The sequence below is a fragment of the Bombina bombina genome, chromosome 6 (genome assembly GCF_027579735.1).
Source record: "Bombina bombina isolate aBomBom1 chromosome 6, aBomBom1.pri, whole genome shotgun sequence".
Classification (NCBI taxonomy): Eukaryota; Metazoa; Chordata; class Amphibia; order Anura; family Bombinatoridae; genus Bombina; species Bombina bombina.
Genome location: NC_069504.1, coordinates 78,740,034 through 78,754,204, shown reverse-complemented (window position 1 = coordinate 78,754,204; position 14,171 = coordinate 78,740,034). Strand labels below are relative to the sequence as shown.

At 39.9% G+C, this 14,171-nt stretch overlaps 1 protein-coding gene across 1 annotated transcript in view; it reads left to right on the top strand.

Annotated features, from left to right (window-relative positions):
* BEND7 (BEN domain containing 7) overlaps positions 1-14,171 on the top strand; it is a 441,939-nt gene that overhangs the window by 36,795 nt on the left and 390,973 nt on the right. The window contains exon 2 of the mRNA XM_053716488.1: positions 10,886-10,963. Coding sequence (XP_053572463.1) covers positions 10,886-10,963 — 78 coding nt within the window. The remainder of the gene's footprint in view (positions 1-10,885; positions 10,964-14,171) is intronic.

Here is a 14,171-nt window from a genome sequence, read left to right as displayed (position 1 = left end):
AACATTCCAAAAATAGTCAGTCTCAGGAAACTGTAAAAGTGCATTAACAATGAACATTTAATGTAAAATACAGCACATAGCATACAACTAACTTGTAATTACTTTTGTTTAGTTTATTTTAAGCAACTTTCTAATTTAATTCTATTATCAATTTTTCTTCATTCTCTTGGTATCTTTTGTTGAAAAGAAGGAATGTATGCTTAGGAGCTGACCCATTTCTGGAGCACTATATGGCAGGTTTTGCCATATACCTGCCATATAGTGAGGTTTTGAAATTGCGGTCTGCACAGTTAAAGCAAGGTTTTGGAATTGCCGTCTGTACAGTGAGAGTGAAGTTTTGGAATTGCCGTCTGTACAGTGAGAGTGAGAATTTGAAATTGCGGTCTATACAGTGAAAGTAAGGTTTTTGAAATCTCAGTTTGTAAAGTTAGAGCAAGGTTTTGAATTTGCTATATGTATATTGACAGTGATGTTTTGAAATCGTGGCCTGTAATGTGAGAGCGAGGTTTTGAAATTGCAGTCTGTACAGTAAGAGTGAGGTTTTGAAATCGCAGTCTGTACAGTGAGAGTGAGGTTTTGAAATTGTAGTCTGTATAGTGAGAGTGAGGTTTTGAAATTGCAGTCTGTACAGTAAGAGTGAGGGTTTGAAATCACAGTCTGTACAGTAAGAGTGAGGTTTTGAAATCGCAGTCTGTACAATGAGAGTGAGGTTTTGAAATCGCAGTCTGTACAATGAGAGTGAGGTTTTGAAATCGCAGTCTGTACAATGAGAGTGAGGTTTTGAAATCACAGTCTATACAGTTAGAGTGAGGTTTTGAAATTGCAGTCTGTACAATGAGAGTGAAGTTTTGAAATCACAGTCTGTACAAGGAGAGTGAGGTTTTGAAATCAGAGTCTGTACAGTTAGAGTGAGGTTTTGAAATTGCAGTCTGTACAATGAGAGTGAGGTTTTGAAATCACAGTCTGTACAGTGAGAGTGAGGTTTTGAAATCACAGTCTGTACAGTGAGAGTGAGGTTTTGAAATCACAGTCTGTACAGTGAGAGTGAGGTTTTGAAATCACAGTCTGTACAGTGAGAGTGAGGTTTTGAAATCACAGTCTGTACAGTGAGAGTGAGTTTTTTTTTTTTTTTTTTTTAAATAGTTTTTATTGTTTTAAAAGATAAATGAACATAAGAGCATCAAAAGCATGTACATACATATCAATAGTACATACAACAGGAATAACAGGATTAACTAAAGGTAGTATTATATAAAACAATCACATAAAATAAGGAGCACAGAGAGTGAGGTTTTGAAATCACAGTCTGTACCGTGAGAGTGAGGTTTTGAAATCACAGTCTGTACAGTGAGAGTGAGGTTTTGAAATCACAGTCTGTACAGTGAGAGTGAGGTTTTGAAATCACAGTCTGTACAGTGAGAGTGAGGTTTTGAAATCACAGTCTGTACAGTGAGAGTGAGGTTTTGAAATCACAGTCTGTACAGTGAGAGTGAGGTTTTGAAATCACAGTCTGTACAGTGAGAGTGAGGTTTTGAAATCACAGTCTGTACAGTGAGAGTGAGGTTTTGAAATCACAGTCTGTACAGTGAGAGTGAGGTTTTGAAATCACAGTCTGTACAGTGAGAGTGAGGTTTTGAAATCACAGTCTGTACAGTGAGAGTGAGGTTTTGAAATCGCAGTCTGTACAGTGAGAGTGAGGTTTTGAAATCGCAGTCTGTACAGTGAGAGTGAGGTTTTGAAATTGCAGTCTGTACAGTGAGAGTGAGGTTTTGAAATCACAGTCTGTACAGTGAGAGTGAGGTTTTGAAATTGCAGTCTGTACAGTGAGAGTGAGGTTTTGAAATCACAGTGTGTGTAATGAAAGTGAGGTTTTGAAATTGCAGTCTATATAGTGAAAGTGACATCGCGGTCTATCCAGTGAGACTGGGGTTTTAAAATTGAGACATGTACAGTGAGAGTGAGGTTTTGAAATCGTGGTCTTTCGGAAGCTCAAAGCAAGAAAATCTGATCAGCATAAACTGACAAGGCAGTAAACTGGAAGAATTATGTAAATATGGCCAACACTACTACCATATAGTGCACCAGGTTCATTCACAGTGCAGATATTCTCTTCAACAGAGGATATCAAACAGAATAAATAATACATTTGATTATAGCAGCAAACAGGACTTTTGATTGTTCTATTTGTTTCATGAACGTTTAATTTTGTGTTTCATGTTCTGGATAGATCATGACTTAAATATTCAGCAGACATATATTTTAAAAGTAACATCAACTTAACTTGATACATACTATGATCCTAATGTAAAATCAATATATCTTTTATTCTATACGCGTCATTAGTTATTGCACACAGTTGGTTTAATCCTATCCTGTATTTATAAAAATGTTGGATGTCATGTTTTTGCTATACAATTGCTTATTATTGGGTCATTTTTGTAGTATTATACTTCTATTTTATAATTATTTTCTTGGGTGTTCTGTAATGTACTTCCTTTTGTTATCACACATTAAATGCATTGTGTACTGCATTGCAAATGTTGCGTAAGTTCTGCCACAAACTGCTTTATGCTTAGTTACGTTGCTAAATGCATACTACAGGATATGTAACCACATCTCTTTAAATATGTAGTCAAAGTTGTGCTTCTGGGCCGCTCCAGCTGAGGATATAACTGGTGAGCACTTGTTAAGCGTATACTACAATCATTGACTTTATTCTCATCTGCAGCAGGAAAGAATTGTTCCTTGAATGCAGCTTTTACATATTTAACCCTAGTAAAAGAATGAGTATTGTTCAAGGCACAATGCTTTGTATTTTTAATCTAAAATGTCTCTTTAAGTTACTGAGTTACACACACAAAAAAAAACACACAAAAAAACAAGGAACCACATTGTTTTTTTTATTTTATACATCACTTTATAAAAGTGAGTTATAAAGATCTATTGAGTGCAATCTCCTTGATTTTTCTTAAATCCAGAGAATATGTAATTAGACATGCTCCTTTTTCCTGTAATTTACCTTCTGGTATCTTCTGGTAAATCTTTTATATCTCTATCTAAACCGTAATAGATAAGATATTAAAAAAAGGGAAACCTAGGTTACAACAGGGTGTCCATTACTTTATGGAACTTAAAACTTTACACATATTTCTTTCCTAAGATATGGAGAGTCCACGACGTCATTCCAATTACTAGTGGGAATAACACTCCTAGCCAGCAGGAGGAGGCAAAGAGCAACACAGCAAAGCTGTTAAGTGTCACTCCCCTACCCATAATCCCCAGTCATTCTCTTTGCCTCTGTCAATGGAGGAGGGGAAGTCTGGTGTCTAAAGAAATGAATTCCTTTTTTGGGTACTTTTCCCTGCAAGCAAGGATTTGGGTACAGCTGAATCAATCTCTTCAGTAGAGTAGTGGTGGCTTTTAAGCAGTTAGGAAGTTGGGGGATCTTACTTTGTTTCCTAACGTATTGCTGCCCTAGTTATAGAAAGTCTGAATTGGTTACTCTGTTCTTTCTTTTTCTTCAGGTCTCTGTGAGGAGTATGTGTCCTCTCACAACTTGTAAGCCTTCGTCCTGCCTGACAGCTAGATTGCAGGTAAGTGCCTTGTTGTCTTCTAGGTATGGAGACTTGCACTTAAGAAGTTTGAGCTGCATTTTTAATGTGGGACATGTAAATATCCTTTGTAAGAATACTTTCAGGCAGGGTGTAGGCACTTTTTATGTGATAACAAAGGGAGACTAAGGGGTTAATGCTTTTTATTTGGAAATAAAGCATATCCTTTATTATTGTGTCTAATGTACATTTTATTCGTCATGGCAATGTCTCTCAGGAGGAATGGGAGAAACAGTCAACCCTAAAGAAGTATTGAATATTGTGTGGGAGGTTTTCATGAGACTCCGTTAGAGGATAAACTGTAAGTCTTTTAATTCAGCTGCGCAATTTCTCGAAAAAAGTTGGAAAAGTCATATCACTTCCACTCTTCCGCATTCAGTCTAAGCTGCCCGACATCTCCTCTGCTCATTCCATTCCGGGGAAAGCTCGGATTGGCTGAAGGGTCCTCTGACTTGTTATCATTATCATCAATGTAAAGGGACTTTGAGAGTGATTGTTGTTTACGGTGGTTAGGTAAGAGACCTCAGTTAGCAAAGTTTAAAAAAAATAAATACACATTTTAAGTACGTTTTTGTTTCTTAAAGTGACAGTTACAAGATAAATTTAAATGTTTATTTTTTTGCCTAAAATAATTTTGATATTATGGACATGGATCAAGACTGTGTCTTTTGATAAATGTTTATTATGCCTTGAGACGCACATTGTTTTGCTTATGCAATTCTGTGCTGAATGCTTATCTAGAACTCTTCAAAATAAAGATAAATTGTTGCCCACTGAGCCCAGTGTCTTTCAGAATGATGCTGTTCAGGCAATGCCACAGCTTTCTCCTCAAACGTCCCAAGCCTCAATGGTGTCACATACAGTGCCCTGCAGTTCCTCTCAGTTTCCTGGAGGAGTTTATTTGCCTGCAGATTTTGCTTCAAATGTATCTTCTGCGGTATCTGCAGCATTATCTGCTTTTCCTATGCTAGAACAAAGCAAGAGAAAAATTAGACATTCAGATAGTAAGGTTACTGTTGATCCTACTGCTACGCAGGTTGCCCTTCCTCATAAGTCTGATGAGGAAAATACTTCGGTAGCCTCTGAAGGTGAAATCTTAGATTGAGACAGTATAATTCCTTCATCTGATACTGAAGAAGTAAACTTCAGATTTAAGCTTAAACACCTTTGTTTACTGTTAAAGGAGGTTTTGGCTACTTTGGATGACTCCAATACATCTGTCGTTGTCAACCCTAAGAAGTCTAGTAAACTTAATAAATACTATGATATTCCTTCCTCTGTAGAGGTGTTTCCTGTTCCAGACCATGTGACGGAGATTATTTCACAGGAATGGGGGAAGCAAGGGATACCTTTCTCCCCGTCTCCTGTCTTTAAAAAGATGTTTCCTGTTGCTGACTCCATTATTGATTCATGGCGCACGGTGCCTTAGGTAGAAGGGGCAATTTCTACTCTGGCTAAGAGAACTACGATTCCTATAGACGATAGCTGGTCCTTTAAGGATCCAATGGACAACATTCTGGAGGCTTATTTGAAGAAGATATATGTTCATCAAGGTCTTCAATGGCAATCTGCAGTTTGTATTGCCACAGTAGCAAGTGTGGCATCTTATTGTCTGAATCAATTTTAGTTGACACTCCGTTGGAGGAGATCCAAGATAGGATTAAGGCTGTCAAACTAGCCAATTCCTTTATTTCTGATGCTAACATGCAAGTTATTAGACTGGGAGCTAAGATGTCTGGCTTCACCGCCCTAGCCCGCAGGGCTTTGTGGCTAAAATCGTGGTCAGCTGATGTTACCTTCAAGTTTAAGCTTCTGGCACTACCTTACAAGGGTAAAACCTTGTTTGGACCTGGTTTGGCAGAAATCATTTCTGATATTATGGGTGGAAAAGGGTCTTTTCTACCACAAGACAAGAAGAACAGACCTAAAGGACGTCAAAGTAATTTTCGTTCCTTTCGTAACTTCAAAGGTCAAAAGTCTCCTTTCCCTCTTCCAAGCAGGAGCAGTCCAAGTCTTCTTGGAAACCCAATCAGTCTTGGAACAAGGGGAAGCAATTTAAGAAATCCTCAGCTGAGTCTAAGCTAGCATGAAGGGTTTGTCCCGGTCCGGGATCGAATCAATTGCGGGGCAGACTTTCCCTGTTTTGTCAAGCGTGGATACAAGATGTCCCAGATCCTTGGGCTGTGGATATAGTATCTCACGGTTACAAAAGAAAATTCAAATCTTGCCCTCCCAGGGGCAGATTCCACCTCTCAAGATTATCTACAGACCAGGTAAAAAGAGAGGCATTTTTGAACTGCGTTCAGAACCTTTTCTCCATGGGAGTGATTGTTCCAGTTCCACTAAGGGAACAGGGTCTAGGTTTTTACTCAAATCTATTTGGGGTTCCCAAAAAAGAGGGAACTTTTCGACCCATTTTAGATCTGGAGTTTCTCAACAAGTTTCTCAGGGTACCGTCCTCCAAAATGGAAACCATTAGCGCGATTCTTTCTTTGGTCCAAGAGGGTCAGTTCATGACAACCATAGACCTGAAGGATGTGTATCCTCATGTTCCCATCCATAGGGATCATCACAAGTTCCTGAGATTCGCCTTTCTAGACAAACACTTTCAGTTTGTGGCTTTTCCGTTTGGCCTTGCCACAGCTCCCAGAATTTTCTCAAAGATTCTGGGGGCTCTCTTGGCAGTGATCAGGTCTCAGGGAATTGCAGTGGCGCCCTATTTGGACGACATATTGGTTCAGGCGCCATCTTTTCAACAAGCAAACTGTCATACAGAGATCTTGTCTTTTCTACGTTCCCACGGATGGAAAGTGAATCTGGAGAAGAGTTCCCTTGTTCCAGCTACAAAGGTGGTTTTCTTAGGAACCATAATAGATTCCCTATCTCTGAAAATCTTTCTGACAGAATTCAGAAAATCCAAGATTCTTTCCTCTTACCTCTCTCTTCAGTCTATTGTTCGGCCGTCAGTAGCTCAACGTATGGAGGTAATTGGTCTGATGGTCGCTTCCATGGACATCATTCCCTTTGCTCGATTCCATTTGAGAGCTCTGCAGTTATGCATGCTCAGACAATGGAACGGGGACCATTTGGATCTGTCTCAGAGGATAGATCTAGACCAGTCGACAAGAGACTCTCTCCCGTGGTGGCTTGTTCAAGAGCTTTTGTCTCAGGGCACATGCTTCTGGAGACCTTCCTGACTAGGCTGGGGAGCAGTCTGGGACTCGTTAAAGGCTCAGGGACTATGGACTCAGGAGGAGTCTGTTCTTCCAATAAACATCTTGGAGTTGAGAGCGATTTTACAATGCTCTGATGGCTTGGCCTCAATTGTTCTTAGCCCGGTTTATCAGGTTCCAGTCGGACAACATCACCTCAGTGGCTTACATCAACCACCAGGGAGGAACTTGGAGTTCCTTAGCCATGAAGGAGGTGTCTCAGTTTATTCAGTGGGCGAAAGCTCACAATTGTTGTCTATCTGCCATCCACATTCCAGGAGTGGACAACTGGGAAGCGGATTTCCTGAGCAGACAGACATTTCATCCCGGGGAGTGGGTTCTCCACCCGAAGGTGTTCTCCAGGTTAACCCTCAAGTGGGGGGTGCCGGAGTTGGATGTGATGGCGTCTCGGCAGAACGCCAAGCTTCCAAGGTACGGTTCAAGGTAAAGAAATCCTCAGGCCGCTCTGATAGATGCTCTGGCGGTTCCTTGGGTTTTCGGTCTAGCATACCTGTTTCCTCCGTTTGCGCTTCTTCCATGAGTCATTGCTCGTATCAAACAGGAGAGAGCGTCAGTAATTCTAATAGCTCCTGCATGGCCTTGCAGGATCTGATATGCAGACCTAGTAAAGATTTCATCTCTGCCACCTTGGGGGTTGCCTATGAGGAAGGACCTTCTAACTCAGGATCCATTCCTCCATCCAAATCTCGTTTCTTTGAAGTTGACTGCTTGGAGATTGATCGCTTAGTTCTGGCTAAGCGTGGGTTTTCTGAGTCGGTCATTGAGACCATGCTACAGGCTTGCAAGCGTAAATACCTTTATTGGTGTGAATCCAGAGACTACTCTTGGAGTAGGGTCAGGATTCCTAGGATTTTGTCTTTTCTCCAGGAAGGTCTGGAGAAAGGGTTGTCAGTCAGTTCTCTGAAAGGTCAGATTTCTGCTTTATCTATTCTTTTACATAAGCGTCTGGCAAATGTGCCAGATGTTCAATCCTTTTGTCAGGCCCTGGTCAGAGTCAGGCCTGTGTTTAAATCTGTTGCTCCTCCTTGGAGCCTTAACCTTGTTCTTAAAGTTTTGCAGCAGGCTCTGTTTGAGCCAATGCATTCTATAGATATTAAGTTTTTATCTTGGAAGGTTTTGTTTCATATTGCTATCTCTTCTGCTCGGAGAGTTTCGGAACTCTCAGCCTTGCAGTGTGATTCGCCTTACCTTATCTTTCATGCAGATAAGGCGGTTCTTAGTACTAAATTGGGTTTTCTTCCGAAAGTGGTTTTGGATCGAAATATTAATCAGGAAATTGTTGTTCCTTCTCTCTGTCCCAATCCTTCTTCTCATAAGGAACATCTGTTGCACAACTTGGATGTTGTGCATGCTCTGAAATTCTACCTACAGGAGACTAAGGATTTTCATCAGTCTTCTGCCCTGTTTGTTTGTTTCCCAGGAAAGCGCAAGGGTCAGAAGGCTATCGCTACTTCTCTTTCCCTTTGGTTGAGAAGTATAATTTATTTTGATACTTTTGCCTCGGCTGAGGCCTCTTTTGGGAGAGGTGGTGCCTTCTGTTTAGGTCTGCCTTTCTTGTTCTCATTTTGTGTCCTCTAGCTTGGGTATTGGTTCCCACTAGTAATTGGAATGACGTTGTGGACTTTCCAAATCTTAGGAAAGAAAACAAAATTTATGCTTGCCTGATAAATTTCTTTCTTTCCGGATATGGAGAGTCCATGACCCCACCCTTAATTAAGACAGTTATGTTTGACTAAATCTCAGGCACCTCTACACCTTTGTTTTATTCCTTTTTCCATTTTCCTTCGGTCGAATGACTGGGAAATATGGGTAGGGAAGAGACACTTAACAGTTTTGCTGTGGCGCTCTTTGCCTCCTTCTGCTGGCCAGGAGTAATATTCCCACTAGTAATTGGAATGATGTTGTGGACTCTCCATATCCGGAAAGAAAGAAATTTATCAGGTAAGCAAACATTTTGTTTTCTAAAATATTCAAACAACTAATATAATTAAAAATACATCTGCATATTATGCTCAGTCTAATCTTTGCTTGAAATACATTGCAGTGTTCTCCTCAGGTCCCATTTAAAGGGACAGGAAATCCCAAAAATTAATTTTATGATTTGGATAAAACATACAATTTCAAACAACTTTCCAATTTACTTTTATTTTCAAATTTGCTTCATTCTCTTGTTATCCTTTGCTGAAGGAACATCATTGCACTAATGGCAGCTAGATGAACACATCTAGTTAGCCAATCACAATAGACAATTGTGTGCAGGCACCAATCAGCAGGTAGTGCCCACTAGTGTAGGAAATGAGCATATTCTTTTTCAACAAGGGATACCAAGAGAACAAAGCACATTTGAAAATAGAAGTAAATTTAAAAGTGTCTTAAAATAACATGATCTATCTGAATCATGCAAGTTTAATTTTGACTTTCCTATCCCTTTAACTGGGACACCACCCAGCTAAAATTTAAGTCAATATTAAGCTAATATTTTTTGTTCCAATGTTGTTGCACAAATTATCATTAAATCAATTTATGGTGAATTTATAATATTGTTAAGTATTAGACTTCTACTTCATAATGCTACCTGGCTGGCAACATTTGTTATGGAGGACACTGCGTTGGTATATGTAGAATAATTTAGGTATTAAAGGGACAGCAATGTCAAAATTAAAAGTTTATGTTTCAAACATCCAATTGACTTCTTTTATCAGGTTTGCATTATCCCTCGGGAACCTTTATGAAGAGCATACCTAGATAGGCCTAGGAGCAGGAATGTAACGGGTAAAGCTGGCTTACTCTGGTGTATTTAAAGTCTGTTTAATAGAAATGAACAGCTGGAAAAAAATCAAGACACACTTTGTGTGATATTTGTTCCTGGTACGGAACAAGGCTGAAGGTACCCACTGCCCTCCCATAAACTTTTGTTGCAAACATGCTACTGGGAATGCCTTGACTTATATCTTATCAAAAACTGCATACTTTTTTAACCTAGTAGACAAAAATCTATATTCTTAGAACATTTCTTTTAGATTATTGCTGTTTCCCTTGTCTGTTTGGCTTATTGTTTTCAGTGTTAAGAGATTGTAAAGTACGTTTCAAAGACTAAACAACTCCCCAAACTACTCAACCAGTTACCTCAGATTTTTAGCATTCCCAGCACTAATGGTGTTTACAAATCTGCCAAAGAAATTTTTACAAGCGCCTCACTGAGTTTAAATTGAATATGCTTTACTTATAAATTTATTTCTGGGCCAACAGACAATCAGATTATGCGAATGAACAAATATCTTGTAAAGCAGTAAACACATAGATAAAATCCTACTTGCAAGACACAAATAAACTTTTAGTCCTGAGCAGGAAACATTCTTTAAGCGAATCAGCAGCGGATATGAGCTGGCTATGTTCAGCTCAAAAGCTGCAATGCTTTCAGCTTCCCGGTGTGGTTTTATCTATGTGTTTAACACATTTTCCTGGGTTACAAACAGAGTTCCATAGAGAGCACTGCAAAAATTACATGTTCTAATAAATGAAAGCATGAAACAGGAAATCCCAAAAATGAATTTTATGATTTGGATAAAACATACAATTTCAAACAACTTTCCAATTTACTTTTATTTTCAAATTTGCTTCATTCTCTTGTTATCCTTTGCTGAAGGAACATCATTGCACTAATGGCAGCTAGATGAACACATCTAGTTAGCCAATCACAATAGACAGTTGTGTGCAGGCACCAATCAGCAGGTAGCGCCCACTAGTGTAGGAAATGAGCATATTCTTTTTCAACAAGGGATACCAAGAGAACTACCGTGTCCCTTTAATGCCAAGATGTCTATTCTGTTAAAATGCAAAATCAGATTTATTTTAAATGTCAAACCAAGGGCACCAAAGTGCTTTAATCTTCTTTTACCATCTAGCTCATTAAAGGGACACTGATGTTAAACAAAAAATGTTAGTGATCCACTTGCTACTGATGCATAATAAACACAAATCTCTGTAGAATGAATAAAAATGTGATGTTATCAGGCTGATAAATGTGTCATTGTTTTACAGAATATCATGAAATTTTTAAAGCCTCAGGGTACAGCAGTGATGTCAACGGGGAGTCTAAAGATTTGGAGCAGTTGTCAGGTAAGATCATTCAAATAATGTTTTGCATTTAAACCATTTTCTCATAGAGAACTCCCTGGAAAGCCAAAGCACATTTTATGTCATCGCTTTAATGTGGATTTGTATGTACTGTAAGATTTCCTTGTAATAATCTGAAATCTGGTTTTGTCAGCACTACAAATTTTTATATACAGATAAATAATAATAATAATGAAGCTTAAAGGGACAGTCAAGTCCAAAAAAAACTTTCATGTTTCAAATAGGGCATGCAATTTTAAAAAACTTTCCCATTTACTTTTATCACCAATTTTGCTTTGTTCTTTTGGTATTCTTAGTTGAAAGCTAGACCTAGGAAGGCTCATATGATAATTTCTAAGCCCTTGAAGGCCGCCTCTAATCACATGCTTTGTATTTGCTTTTCACAGCAGGGGAGAGCTAATTCAGGTAAACCCTATAAATAACATTGTGAGCATGCCCGTGGATTGTGGCAGACACTGCACTAATTGGTTAAAATGAAAGTGAATAGATAATACATAAAATATCATGTGATCAGGGGGCTGCCATAAGATGCTTAGATACAAGATAATCACAGAGGTAAAAAGTATATTAATATAACTGTGTTGGTTATGCAAAACTGGGGAATGGGTAATTAAGGGATTATCTATCTTTTAAAACAACAAAAATTCTGGTGTTGACTGTCCCTTTAAGTTTAGCTATCAACATAACCACTGGTGTTCTCAATAAAATAAAAGTGAGTATATACTATTATTATTATTATCGGTTATTTGTAGAGCTCCAACAGATTCTGCAGCGCTAATACTTTAGAAAACCTTACCAAGTGATTTATGTACAAAATACACTTTCTTCTATAAGATACGACAAGTCCACGGATTCATCCTTTACTTGTGGGATATTATCCTCCTGCTAACAGAAAGTGGCAAAGAGCACCACAGCAGAGCTGTCTATATAGCTCCTCCCTTGACGCCACCCCCAGTCAGTCTCTTTGCCTACTCTAAGTACTAGGAAGGGTAAAGTGAAAGAGGTGATAAAATGTTAGTTTTTATTTTCTTCAAGCAAGAGTTTTTTATTTTAAATGGTACCGGTGTGTACTATTTTCCCTCAGGCAGCAGATGTATGAAGACTTCTGCCTGGAGGCTGATGATCTTAGCAGTTGTCACTAAGATCCAGAGCAGTTCCCACAGAATGGCTGAGGAGTACTTCAGAAACTTCAGTGTGAGGAACGTTTTTCATGCTATAAGCAGTGAGGTATGTTCAGTCATTTTTTTCTGGAGAGACTGTGGTATTTCAGAACTGGCTGACAGTATCCTCATGAAGGAAAGGGTAAGCAGTAATCCTAAAATATATAGAGGGGTATTACTGAGCTTGCATATATAGGCTAAGGAAAAATGGTTGACACTGTGTTTTGAATGTTTGTGGGCAAACGTTTACATTACTGGGAGTGCTGATAACGTTTTTATAACCGGATCTTGTAGGGGGCAGACTTTCTCTCTTTGCTCAGGCTTGCGTAAGAGACGTTCAGGACTCCTGGGCTTTAGAAATCGTGACCCAGGGGTATCTTCTAGACTTCAAAGATTCTCCTCCAAGGGGGAGATTTCATCTTTCACAGTTGTCTGTAAACCAGACAAAAAGAGAGACGTTCTTACGCTGTGTAGAATACCTATATACTATGGGGATAATCTCCCCAGTTCCAAAAGCAGAACAGGGGCAGGGATTTTACTCCAATCTGTTCGTGGTTCCCAGAAAAGAGGGAACCTTCAGACCGATTTTAGATCTCAAGATCCTAAACAAATTTCTCAGAGTCCCATCCTTCAAGATGGAGACCATTCAGACTATTTTACCAATGATCCAGGAGGGTCAATATATGACCACCGTGGATTTGAAGGATGCGTATCTTCACATTCCTATCCACAAAGATCATTACCAGTTCCTCAGGTTCGCCTTCCTGGACAAGCATTACCAGATTGTGGCTCTTCCCTTTGGGTTGGCCACAGCTCCCAGAATTTTCACAAAGGTGCTAGGGTCCCTTTTGGCGGTTCTAAGGCAGCGGGGCATAGCAGTGGCGCCTTATCTGGACGATATCTTAATTCAGGCGTTAACTTACCAACTAGCCAAATCTCACACAGACATCTTGTTGGCTTTTCTAAGATCTCACGGGTGGAAGGTGAACATAAATAAAGAGTTCATTTATTCCTCTAACAAGAGTTCCATTCGGTAGACATGAAAATTTTTCTGACGGAGGTCAGAAAATCAAAGATCTTAACCACCTGCCAAGCACTTCATTCCATTCCGCGGCCGTCAGTGGCTCAGTGTATGGAGGTAATTGGACTAATGGTAGCGGCAATGGACATAGTTCCGTTTGCGCGCTTGCATCTCAGACCACTGCAACTATGCTTGCTCAGACAGTGGAATGGGGATTATGCAGATTTATCTCCTCAGATGAATCTGGATCAAGAGACCAGAGACTCTCTTCTTTGGTGGTTGTCACAGGATCATCTGTCCCAGGGAATGTGTTTCCGCAGGCCAGCATGGGTCATAGTGACAACGGACGCCAGCCTATTGGGCTGGGGTGCAGTCTGGAATTCCCTGAAAGCACAGGGTGTGTGGACTCAGGAGGAAGCTCTCCTTCCAATAAATATTCTAGAACTGAGAGCGATATTCAACGCGCTTCAGGCGTGGCCTCAGCTGGCTTCGGCCAGATTCATAAGATTCCAGTCGGACAATATCACGACTGTAGCATATATCAATCATCAGGTGGGAACAAAGAGTTCTCTAGTGATGATAGAGGTTTCCAAAATAATTCGATGGGCAGAGACTCACTCTTGCCATCTATCAGCAATCTATATCCCAGGAGTGGAGAACTGGGAAGCGGATTTTCTAAGTCGTCAGACTTTTCATCCGGGGGAGTGGGAGCTCCATCCGGAGGTGTTTGCACAATTGATTCATCAATGGGGCACACCAGAATTGGATCTGATGGCATCTCGTCAGAATGCCAAACTTCTTTGTTACGGGTCCAGATCAAGGGATCCCCAACCAGTACTGATAGATGCTCTAGCAGTACCTTGGTCGTTCAACCTGGCTTATGCGTTTCCACCATTTCCTCTCCTTCCTCGTCTGATTGCCAGAATCAAACAGGAGAGGGCTTCGGTGATTTTGATAGCACCTGCGTGGCCACGCAGGACTTGGTATGCAGACCTGGTGGAAATGTCAT